Genomic DNA, 12,460 nt, shown 5'->3' on the forward strand with positions numbered 1-12,460 from the left:
TGTATATATATACGTGTGTGTGTGTATATATGTATATGTGTGTGTGTGTGTGTGTGTGTGTGTATATATATATACACACACACACACATATATACACACACATTTTTTTTTTAATTAAATGAACACAGTTCAGAGAAAAGCAAAAGATCAGGCAGGAACAGACTCCAAAAACCAAAGTCAGAAGATTATTGACCATTTGGATGAGTTCATGGTTTCTAACCTGTGTGATCATCAGAATCACCTGAGAAGATTTTACAAAAGGTTTCTGGACCCTATTCAAGACCTAGAGTAACTGGGGCCCAGGGAAGCGGGAGAAGTGGCCAGGCCAGGACGAAGCAGGACTGGACAAGGGCCTGGCCTCCTGCCCACGTGCTGTGGCCTCCACACACCCACTTGGACTGCCATGCCACCCCGGTTTTCTCTTCACGGTACCCTGTTGGGTCCAAGAAGCTCCAATCATGTACCTCTTTGGAGAGTGCTGAGATTCAGTGCTGGGGCAGGGGGTGCTTCGAGTCCCACGGAGGCCAGGTCAGACTCACCCGCCCGCCCTCGGATTCCCCCAGACCCAGAGGAGCAGTGCAGCCCTTTTGTCAGGTGGGCAGCTGCTTGGCTTCCCAAGATGCCCTCCAAAGTGTGCCTCGAGGGGTGGGATGTCGGCGCAGGGCTAGAGCCACACAGTCCAGCTGCGTCAACGGCACGGCCAACCTAGTGCCGATGCCTGGCTCCAGCCAACTCGGATTCACGTACTTCATCACTGGGACAAGATCCCACCCCCTGCCCCTCCTTCCTCTCCTCCCTCCAGGTCTCTCTCCCTGCCAGTGGTTGACGGGCTGGTCCAGGCAGCTCCACCCTAGGACACAGATGCCAGGATCCCCAGGTCAGCAAATTCAGTGGTATGTGGTTGCAGAAAATCGAAGAGAGCCTTCTCTTAGGCCTGAACAATTCCCCCATCCTCCTGTTCCTATATTTCTATAGCATGGGGCCAAGAAAAATTCTGTTTAGGAGAAAGAATAGAAAATAAAAACAATCTCACCTTACATTTGCATATCATTTTCTACATACAGGCTCTTTCATATGTAATTTTTCAGAGATTTGAGCCTCACAAGCACTCTTTACTTTTTTTGGTGGGGGGGGGCAGTTAACGTTATATTTATTTATTTATTTATTTTTAAATGTTTTTATTGAAGTATAGTTGATTTACAGTGTTTCAGGTATACAGCAAAGTGATTCCATTATACATATATATATATATATATATATTCAGTTACATATATATATTCTTTTTCAGATTATTTTCCATTATAGGTTATTACAAGGTACTGAATATAGTTTCCTGTGCTATACAGTAGGTCCTTGTTGTTTATCTATTTTATATATAGTAGCATGTATCTGTTAATCCCAAATTCCCAATTTATCTCTCCCCCCCTTATGTTTGTTATTGGAGGCTCTAAGTTCAAGACCCTACACTATCCACCTCATCAACCTCTTCTCTTGTTTCTGCTCACTTATCGTTGGATGGAGGGAGAGGAAGGTTTTCTGTTAAAGGAGACACTATTGACACAGAGGACCTCCTGCTCTCCTTGGATGTGGTAGGCGGCAGGCTAGGGGAGGGACCAGAGCCAGAACAACCTAGGCAGAAACCAATAGGTACATGGACTTTAGTGACATTTAGAAATATTTATAGTGAAAATTTAAAGCATAACAAAAGTAGAGAGCAATGAACTACTACTCAGATCTGATCATCCAGACCTTTTACAAAACTTGACTCATGGCCACACTTCTTTCATCCCCACAAATGGATTGTTTTGAAGCAAATCCATAATATCATCAAATATTCAGTCAGTGTTCAAATTTCCCCCAAATGTGCCTGTAACGTTTGATCGACATGTCTCCTAAGTCTCCTTGAATCTATAGATTCCTGCTCCTTCTTTTTCCTTGTAAACTTTATTTGTTGAAGAAGCCTGGTCATTTTTCCTATAGGGTTTCCCACATTATGGATTATGCTGGTCATATTTTTAAAAATCATTCCTCTGCTCCAGCTATTTCTTGTAAACTGATAGATCTATAGATGCAAGGTGCGATTTTTAAGCAAGAATACTTCGGAGGTGATGTTGTGCCGTTAGGAGATACGTAATGTCTTCCGGCCTCTCTTGCTGTGACGTGAGCGGACACTGATGAGCATTATCTAGGTCCATCAGCTCATAAGGGCTTTGCAGAGCGGTGACTCTAATACTGCATCTTCACGTACCAGCTGGATTCTTTCAGAGAGAATTTTTTTCTCCTCAAATAACGATTACCTGGAGGTATAGTTCCTATAAGAAAGGCAGATGGAATTCTTTTTTTTTTTTTTAATTAATTAATTTATTTATTTATGGCTGTGTTGGGTCTTCGTTTCTGTGCGAGGGCTTTCTCTAGTTGTGGTAAGCGGGGGCCACTCTTCATCGCGGTGCGCGGGCCTCTCACTATTGCGGCCTCTCTTGTTGCGGAGCACAGGCTCCAGACGCGCAGGCTCAGTAATTGTGACTCACGGGCCCAGTTGCTCCGCGGCATGTGGGATCTTCCCAGACCAGGGCTCGAACCCATGTCCCCTGCATTGGCAGGCGGATTCTTAACCACTGTGCCACCAGGGAAGCCCTAGATGGAATTCTTGATCCCCTTCCTTTTATGTTTTCAGAATGAATTGGTTCCCCCACTATATCACCCAAAAATGATCTGTGAGTTCTTTTTATTATTCCTATTATTATCATGAACTCATGGGTTTTAACAGTTTTGATGTGTTTCAGTCTATTGCACTTTTTACTCTTACTTGTGTTCAAATGGTCCCATTTTGGGCCTCCCCAGCTTAGTTCCTGAATCTTTCTGCCCCAACTTCAGTAATCTTTGATAGTTTCCTTGCTTTCAGGAATGATTAAATGTTCTTGGCTTATCTCGTATATTTCCTGTCTTGGATCTGTAATCCAACACTCTTTTAGGAACTCTGATTCCTGTTGGTGGAAAATGGAATTTGAATTCATAATCTGCACACAGGAGGCACTCACTGTTACTGGTGGATCATTGCTTCTGAGTCTCTTTAATGGGTAGAACTAGGAAATATATATATATACACACACACATATACATATATATGCATTTATTATATATGTGCTATCTTGTTTTAGTTTTTTGAAAACAAATCAAACTTATGAAAAAGTTGCAAGTTGAAGTACAAAGAACTCCTCACGCCCCAGCAAAAACCTTTTGAGAGTAAATTGTTACCACGAATGTCCCATAACCCTCAAATACTTTTTGTTGGTATTTCCAACAAACAAAAACATTTTCCTCCATATGCACAGTACAACCATCAAAATGAGGAAATGCACGTTGATACTTTACTACCATGCCGTGTTCATACCACATTCAAGTTGTTTTACCAGGGTTACAGTAATGTCCTTTACAACAAAAAGATCCAGTTTAGAATTATGCATTGCATTTAGCTGTCGTGTTTCTTTAGTCTCCTTCTATCTAGAACAGTTCCCCATCTTTCCCCAAAATTCATGCCTTTGGAATTTTTGAAAATTATAGGGCAGCTGTTTTGTGGAATGTCCTACAGTTTGTGTCTGTCTAATGTTTCCTCATGATTAGAGTCAGATTGTGCATCCAGGGCAAAAACAGCATGGAAGTGAGGCTGGGTTCTCATTGCATCTTATTAGGTGACACACAATTTCAGTTTGTTGGATTACAAATGATGTTCATTTTGACCGCTTGATTAAGGTGGTAGCTGCTAGGCTTCTCCATTGTAAAATAATTCTTTTCGTCTTTGTAATTACTAAGTATTTCTTGGAAAAGTACTTTGAAACTATGTAAATACCCTATTCTTTGCCAAACTTTCAATTCTTTCATTTACATATTTATATCAATATGGACTCTAGATTTCCTATTTTATTCCATGGGTTATTATCTATTGTGATCACTGTTGACTTTGATGCACAAATTGTCCCAGATATGGCCAGTAGGTGCCCCTTCAGACTAGCTTCTGTGTCTCTCTGACTTGTACCCATTGTATTCCAGGCTCATCTTGTACTTTGCCTGTCCCAGCTGTGAAATAAGTCACTTCTCCAAAGAACACAGCTTCCTTTATTGTAGAATAATACTTAGAAACCAAGATCAGGATGCTAAATGGGCTTATTGCTTTATGGGGCATCTTCATCCTCAGGACTTCTATCAGTGGACATAGCTTGGGGAGATTAAACTTGTACACATACACACATATCTATATTTGTCTCTATATCTATATCTATTTGTGGGAAATAATGAGTTCAATTCCAATCCAACACTACAGGGTCCATTCTGCTTTCTCTCCTTCTGTATTTGTAACATCTTTCTCTGGGGGGGTTAGGCAATCACTCCCATTATCCATAACATGTTTACTCATTTGGCCAATTCCCCACAGCGTCCGATAGCTGCTGCCACTTCCTCTCCTATGACAAGCCCTCTCCCCACCCTACTGGGGCTCTGACACCCACTCCAGGCTGCAGCCACTGACTGTCCCTATGGGCACCCTCCTCATCCACCCACGCTCCAACACCCAGCGTCAGGCTGCTCCTCCACACAGGCACCATCCTCGTCCCAGTTGGCTCTGACCACACGCTGGCAGCGCACCCTTCCGCAGGGACACCCTCTGCACCCCAGGGCTCCACTATCCTGACCCCCACCAAGAGTGCACCTCTTCCTCAGCTGCACCTCATGGCTTTAGGGATTAATTGTTGAACAAGAGAAAAGAAGACAAATAAAGGAAAGAGATCGAGGATGAGAAAGAAAGAATAGCTACATTTTTTGTTTGTTTGTTTGTTTTTAACAGAGAGGAAAAACTTCTGGAGTATATATATTTCCAATCCAAATTTAGGAGTATATAATTTTACTTAATTTCTTTGATTTGATATTTTTATCTTTTTTCTCTTAAGCCAAAGATCTTGATTCCTAACCACATCAAGATGATTATTTACTCTACCTTACTATATGTTTAATAGTTTCAGACGAACAAAACCAATACTACTGCAAACAATATGATTGGTGAAAAGAGTTTAAGATCTTTTAGAATTCTTTTTATCCTAAGGTATTCCCCACTAAGGGTGTACAGTCAAATTACTATATTTAGGTCATTTAAAATAATTACTCTCAGTGTGGTTAAGCCTCTAACTCAAAATGCAGTTGTGTATTATGTTTCATTTTGCTTTTGTATTTTCGGGATAACTAGAGGGAGAAAAGAGATTTGAGTTGGTAATAATTTTTGGCAGAAAGAACCCTCTGAAGGAGACTAGTTCAGGATGGGTGGAGGATAGAGGGGAGAGGTCCAGAAAGTTAGGAGAGGGTCATAGAAAAGGACTGAAAAGCCACAAAAACCACATAACCTCTTTGGAGAGGAGCTTGGCAATATCTACCAACATACATTTGATACTTTACTACCACGTAATATCTATCACTTACTGTAGGGTTAGCATGTAAGTCTGTATGTAAAAACATTTGACTCAGCAAACCCCATTTCCAGGGATCTATCCCAAAGACACACTGGCATAAATATGAAAAGATAACATGTTCAAGGCTGTTCAATGCAGCACTATTGGTAATAGTAGAAGATTCGGGATAACACCAAGGTCCATCAGGATGTCGAGAGACTCATGAGGACATAGGGCCGTGAAGGGGCCTGAGAAACCAAAGTTTGAGGAAGCAGAAACCATGAGGAAACAGAATTTACGAGGGAGAAAGAGAGAGAGAGAGGAGAGAAGAATCAATTTGACTAGAAGCTCCACGAGGCCAGGCAGGAATCGTTCTCAGTTTTAGTCGCTGGAGTATCTCCAACACTTAAAATGGTGCTTGGCACACAGTAGGTGATCAATAAATATTTATCAATATACTGATAAATGAATAAGGTAGCAAGGTGGGGGAGAAAGAGTAGCACTGACAGAGAGACGCAGGAACAGACACCCATGCAGGGCACAGAAAGGACACTAAGTGAGCAGCTTTTCCCCTCCCAGCCAGCCCACCACGTTCTAGTGTGCTTGATGCAAAGTCTCCTGGGATCCAAAATCTAACTCAGGGGTTGAGATAAGATCTGCCTTTTTGTACATTCTACCCTTTGTCTTCTAGAATTATTAGAATTAAAAAATGTGGTCAAACTTCTGGCTTTTTTCCTGTGGAATAGAAATGATTCCTTTGTGCAGCTTAAATGTGCATTTCTTCTATTATGAGTAAAGTTGATCAGCTCTTTATATGTTTAACGGTCATTTGTATTTTTTGTTTTCTGTCCCCTTAATGTCCTTCTTGACATCCTGATTTGGGGGAGCTCCATATCGCCTTTGGGAACAAGATAAGCCCGTCTTATTTACTTTATGACATAATTTGGTTCTAATGGTTGAAAAGATAATAGTAGACAGGCACGATAAGGTGAATGGTAAGTAAAGCAGCTTCCCAACCAATTCCATTCTAGGGTTCTGCTCCCTCACCCCCACTCCATACACACACTCTCCCCAAATTAGCCCAAACCTCACAAACAATAGGAAACGTATTACATTCTTAGCAACACCATCTGGCCAGTTAGTCTCATGTCTCTCCCTCACCCCACCCCCTCTACCAACTTGTCTCCTTCTGACTCCAGATTGCAACTTCAACTCTTGCCTGGATCTCCAGCCTGCCAGACTGCCCTGCAGACTTCAAACTTGCCAACCAACCCTCACAATTCTATGAACTAATTCCTTAAAAAGAAATATAAAAATATTTACGTGTGTGTTTGTGTACACTGGCTGAGATGGCCAGCAATGGTGAGTCACACAAAAATGGTATTTAGAGCAGATGGCAGGGAAAACCCAGTGGCTGCCTATATGCATAAGATTGAGCAAATAAGTAAATAAATTGATGGTAATGGGAGTCAGGTTTCTCACTGACAGAGAAAGTAGGTGTAAATATGAAAATGGGGAATGCAAGAATAAATCCTGTAGTATGGATTGAAATTGAAGTATCAGTATGAATTCATGGTTTGATAGATAGGTAGGTAGGTAGATAGAAAGATAGATAGGTAGATAGATAGATAGATAGATAGATAGACAGATAGAAGATAAATAGACAAAAAAATAAACGGAGATAAAGAGGTACATGTGCATTCTCTGTAGTACCGTTGCAACCTTTCTGCAAGGTTGAAAGTGGTCCAAGATAAAATTACAGAGCTCCATAGGGATGTAGACACAGATACAGGTATAGAAATGTAGATGGATATATAGATAAACACTAGAATGATACCTCCCCCATAAAAAAACAACTAATAAAAGGGGTAACCTAGGGCAGCTGGACATCGGTGAAAGAATAGATGCAGTCAGGCAAAAGGATAAGACTTTTCAATGTAGATCTTTTAACATAATTTTTATTTCAAACCATGCGATAGTATTAACTACTTGAGAAATAAACCAAATTTAAGAAGTATAAAACACAGCTCTGACCATGTCCCTCCACTGCCTGAACCTTATCGTGGCACTTGGTTGTGTCTGCCTGTCTGTCTGTCTGTCTGTCTCAAGTCTTCCTTGTTATTCTCTTCTCCAGTCACACCCCTCAGTCCTGCCTCCCCAGACCCTCCCTCAGGTTCTATTATGACCACAGACATTGATGGGCACCAAGTACTCAACGCTGGGCCAAGTCCTTGATTCATGTATTATCTGACTGCAAGGTCCTCCGCCCCTATGGCCTTGGTTCTATGGCAGACCCTCTGCCCAGAATACTCCTCCACAACCTGGTATGTTTGAAGCGATCCTTTGAATCCCAGATCAAATGCCGCCTTCTTATGGAAACTTCCCTGCCCCAGGCTACTAAATTGCCCCCTCCTCTGGGCTCTCAGGGTGCTTTTTCATCTAGTCACTTGTCAACTTCAGGAGTGTCTTTGGGAAAAGTCATCTACTTCCCAAATCCTTAGGCCGTGCCTGGAAAGGTCAGATGTCCCACGAACATTTATCGAATTCATTTGGACTGAGAAAAACGTTCCCCTAAACGTTAGACCAGCAGTAAAGACCTTTCCTGGGCAAAGAATGGACTTCAAATGAATTTGGGAGTCCTGTGACTCCTAACAGAGACCTAGAGACCAGAAGTTTGAGGAACTCCCATTCCAGCTCTACTGTTTTCAAAACTTAAGTTGGATCAATGGTAAAACTCTAGACTCCCAGGGGAGTGGGGGAGTATTTCTTGGGAAAAGTATAGAGAACAGTGGAAAGATTCATTTACGCCACAAAAGATGCAATACCAGATATGTAAGCTTCAGCTTTTCACCAGCTGAAGACAGAAAGACTGGGGGTGCCGGCTGGATACTCCACGTCTCTCCACTCTCCTTCAGGACTAATTAGAATTTCAAAACACCTAGATGACTGTATAAAAGCAAAAATCTTACGCCCTTATCTTCTCTCCCCTTCTTTGAAGTAAGGTGTCCGTACTCTTATAACTAACTTCAGAAACACAGAAAAAAATTCCTATGTTCTTCTTTGGAAAGCAAAAGTATAATCACTTTCCCTCCCTCTAAATCAGCTAAGCTCAGACATCCAACAGTGTCAGGACATAAATAGAAGATAATAGAAGAGCGTTATGTTTGGAATGTCATACCTTAGAAAGTATTTTAATGCGAAGAAAAGCTACTTCACCTGCAAGAAGAAATGCAGGTTGTTCCATTCTGGGAGATTTTCAGGACGTGGAGTTTTTGAAGACAGAGACAGCAGCAAGCTTGATCCTACCCACACAGGGAGAGATGGGAGGGGTAATGATGATACTTCTCAGAATGGAGATGAGGCCTAGGCTGGGTGATGCTGAGCAAAGCACTTTACTTCTGAAGGTCTCAGTTTCCTCATCTGTTTAATGTGCATAATAGCGAAGGGGTCTTAAGGATTAAACAACACTATATCTGGCACTATATATAGGAGGTGCTTAGTAAATGTCTGTTGTTTATTCCCCTGTTTCTGTCTTCAAAAACTCCATGTCCTAAAAATCTCCCAGAATGGAACAATGTGCATTTCTTCTTGCAGGTGAAGTAGCTTCTCTTTGCAATTGGAGAAGCAAATGTAGTCAATTACAAGCTAATTGTCTCCATTCCCAGTTGCCTTTAAATAGCCAACCCTCCTCACTTATTTAGGATTTCTGCCATCAAAATGTCTTGGGAGGTAAGAGATAAAAGACACAGTCCTTACTCTCTGGTAAGGAGTAATTGCTTACAATTTACTTTGAGAAGTGGAAACATACAGGTCATTGCAAAGAACCAGGAATAGAGAGAAAAAGCAGGTGACTCAGCCTAAAGATGGCTTCCTGGAGATATTTGAGCTAAGTCTTCAAGGATAAGCAGGAGTTGGCCAGGTCAAAGGAAGGGAGGGGACAGGGCTCTTCCCCAGGAGAGAGCAGCAGCTGGGGAGGTTATGGAGGTGACAGGAGACACTTGGTGCGCAAAGGCTGAGCTTCAGCTGGGTAAGGAAGGACACCTAACCCTCTCTGTCAATTGAGAATCAAGAAGGGCCAGACAGTCCTGATGCTGGAGGCCCAGTCTCCAGCCTTGCCCAAGGCAGCAGAAGAGTCCAGTGAGGCTGAAGGATGCGAAGTAGCAGGAGCTGGGTGGAGCCAGAGCCGTGCACACGCTCTCCGGGCCCAGGTTTCCCCTTTGTCCTTCATGGGAGCTTTAGGCTCAGGTCTTCCCAGACCCTTTTCTGGGGTGTGTATGGAGGGAATAGGCACCCTGGGCAGGACTCTGTTCTCTCCCCCACCATCCTGAAACTGCACACCCTAGACTGGGACTCAAACTCACAATCTCCCTGCTGAAATTGCACACCTGGTCTCAGGACTTAATGAAGCTCAGGTTCTTTACGTCTTGTTGCAGAAGGAATTCAGTGAGGGGTAAAGTGATAAGAAGTAGATTTATCGAGAGAGATACATACGCTCCATAGACAGAGTGTGGCTCATCTTAGAAGGTGAGAGTGGCCCTGAAATATGGGGTGGTTAGTTTTTATGGGCTGGGTAATTTCATAGGCTAATAAGTGGGAGGATTATTCCAACTACCTTGAAGAAGGGATAGGAATTTCCAGGAATTGGGCTACTGCCCACTTTTTGGCCTTTTATGGTAGGCCTTGGAATTGTCGCCCTTGGGTGTGTCACTTAGCGTATGCTAATGTATTACGATAGCGTATAATGAGGCTCAAGGTCTACTGGAAGTTGAATCTCCCGCCACCTTGAGCCTATTCGGTTCTCAACAGTTTATTCATATGTCATTCTTTTAAAGGTTGTGCCCTGCCCACTTCCCTCCCGTCTCAATCCCAGCCCTAGTCAGGTCCTGCCCCTTCCTGGATCTCTCCAGCAAGGCCAAAGATCGTCACCCCCCCCCCCCCGGGAAGAGGAGGGATTTCTCCCCCAAAACAGGCCCATTTTCAACCTCTCCAATCAGGTCGTTGCAGGTCCTTCCTAAGCCCTGGTTGGGAATCTTGTCTTGTTCTCCAAGTTTGGGGCCTGGTGGGCCTGGGAGGCAGGTCACTCATGTATGGATGTGTGTATGGGGTGGCAGGGAGGGTGAGGGTAGGCCATTCTGTTTGTGCCTACGACTGGGTAGCTCCCAGTTTGGGGCAGCCTGAAGCTTATACCATTTGCCCTCTTTAGGAAAAGGTGCATAACATTACAAATGCAAAATTAGACACAGACCTTGGAAGGGGGTCTGTGCAAGTGAGGTGACCCTACACATTAAGCATCATTGGTTTCATGGCAAGCCCGCTAAGACACTCACCACATGCTCCACCCACTTTGGGAGTGGGGGTGGGCTGCAGAAAGAGTACAGGCCTAGGACCCTGATTCAGTCCAGCCTCTGCCCTGGATAATCAAATCAGGGCATATCTCTGTTCTGGCTGATCTCTAAGGTACTTCCCAGCTTCATGAACAAGGCCATTTAAAAACCATCCAAGTCCCTGTTACCGTTTTTGGAAGCTCCAGCCCATCTTACATTAAATGCAATAATTTTTTTTTTTGGCCATGCCACGTGGCTTATGGGATCTTAGTTCCCCAACCAAGGATTGAACCCATGCCCCCTGCAGTGGAAGCACAGAGCCCTAACCACTGGACATCCAGGAAATTTCCTAAATGCAGTAAAATGTATTTAATTAAACATAAACCCATTAAATATGTATTTGGATTTGCTGTAAAATTTGGAAGCTGTTTTTAAACTTCACTTTGGGAAGTGTCATTCATTCAGCAAATATGCATTGCATGCCCACTCTGAGTCAGGCACTGTTCTAGATATTGGGGTACAGAGTTAACAAAAACCCCTGCCCTTATGGAGCCTATGTGGGCTGGGGCCCAAGAAACAGATACAAAAAATAGATAGTGTGGCAGATGGTGATAAGTGCTGTGGAGAAAAGTAAAGCAAGAGATTAAAAAAAAAAAAGCAAAAAATAAATTAAAAAATAAAGCAAGGATGGGGACAGGGCTGGCTTATTGCTCATAAAGGCCCTGGAGTTTGGTGATCAGTTCTGACCTTTGGCAATGACTGATGAAAGACAATTGGGATTAGTGGTGGCCTCTGATGAGACAAAAGTCAGTGAGACTGGGTGTCTTGCCAGGAATACTCAGGACTCTGGAGCTCAACCTTAATTCAGGGATGATTCAGCGGTTCTTTGGCTTTGATTAATTCAAATAGTTTACAAATGAGTACAGTTTCTCAATAATCAATGCGCATTGCTAACTTAGAAGTTTGAAATGAAATGTTTCTATGCTAAATCTAAGCATAAGGATGGCAGACTACTATTACATTTGTAGACAGTAGTTGAACACGTATTTGTGTGCTGGTTTCTATTTGAATTTGGTAGCGCATCCATGCTTTTAAAGGTCTTAGACATTTCGTCTGCCCTGGGAAAGCTGGCAAGAACTGTGCTGAATGGGTGACCTGCCCTGGTGATGACCTCCTCCCATTGGGGCAGGTGCTCTTTGGTCGTGAAATTGAATAAAGACACAGGCAGGCCCTGGGTGCAGGGCACCCATTGTTTTTGTTCACATCTCCCCTGGGCTTCACATCTCTAAAAGAGAGATCGTATTCATGAACTACCCCATGGGGTAGTTTGAGGCTTCAGCAAGGTCACTCCTGGCCCTCACAGAGGCCTGCCAACTCTTTTTTAAAGATTTTTTTTTTTGATGTGGACCATTTTTAAAGTCTTTATTGAATTTATTACAATATTGTTTCTGTTTTATGTTCTGGTTTTTTGGCCATGAGGCACGTGGGATCTTAGCTCCTCAACCAGGGATCGAACACGCACACCCTGTATTGGAAGGCGAAGTGTTAACCACTGGACCACCAGGGAAGTCCCAGGCCTCCCAACTCTTGGTGCCTTCATCCCTATTATCCACAGAGCTCTCTTTGAAAAACCATCCACCAGCTCCCCTGCTACATCCTGCAACTCACCAACCAGCCTCCGCCCCCCTCCTGAAAGGCTGACTC

At 43.1% G+C, this 12,460-nt stretch overlaps 1 protein-coding gene across 2 annotated transcripts in view; it reads right to left on the reverse strand.

The window, feature by feature from the left end:
• Nucleotides 1–1,357: 1,357 nt before the first annotated feature.
• Nucleotides 1,358–12,460, reverse strand: part of CCDC25 (coiled-coil domain containing 25) — a 60,441-nt gene continuing 49,338 nt past the window's right edge. Inside the window, exon 9 of one of the 2 annotated variants that reach the window (XM_061200731.1) lies at nucleotides 1,358–1,629. In XM_061200731.1, coding sequence (XP_061056714.1) covers nucleotides 1,552–1,629 — 78 coding nt within the window. In that variant the 3' untranslated portion in view covers nucleotides 1,358–1,551. The remainder of the gene's footprint in view (nucleotides 1,630–12,460) is intronic. The other variant, XM_061200733.1, reaches the window with a different exon arrangement.

The sequence above is a fragment of the Eubalaena glacialis genome, chromosome 9, assembly GCF_028564815.1.
Source record: "Eubalaena glacialis isolate mEubGla1 chromosome 9, mEubGla1.1.hap2.+ XY, whole genome shotgun sequence".
NCBI classification, from domain to species: domain Eukaryota; kingdom Metazoa; phylum Chordata; class Mammalia; order Artiodactyla; family Balaenidae; genus Eubalaena; species Eubalaena glacialis.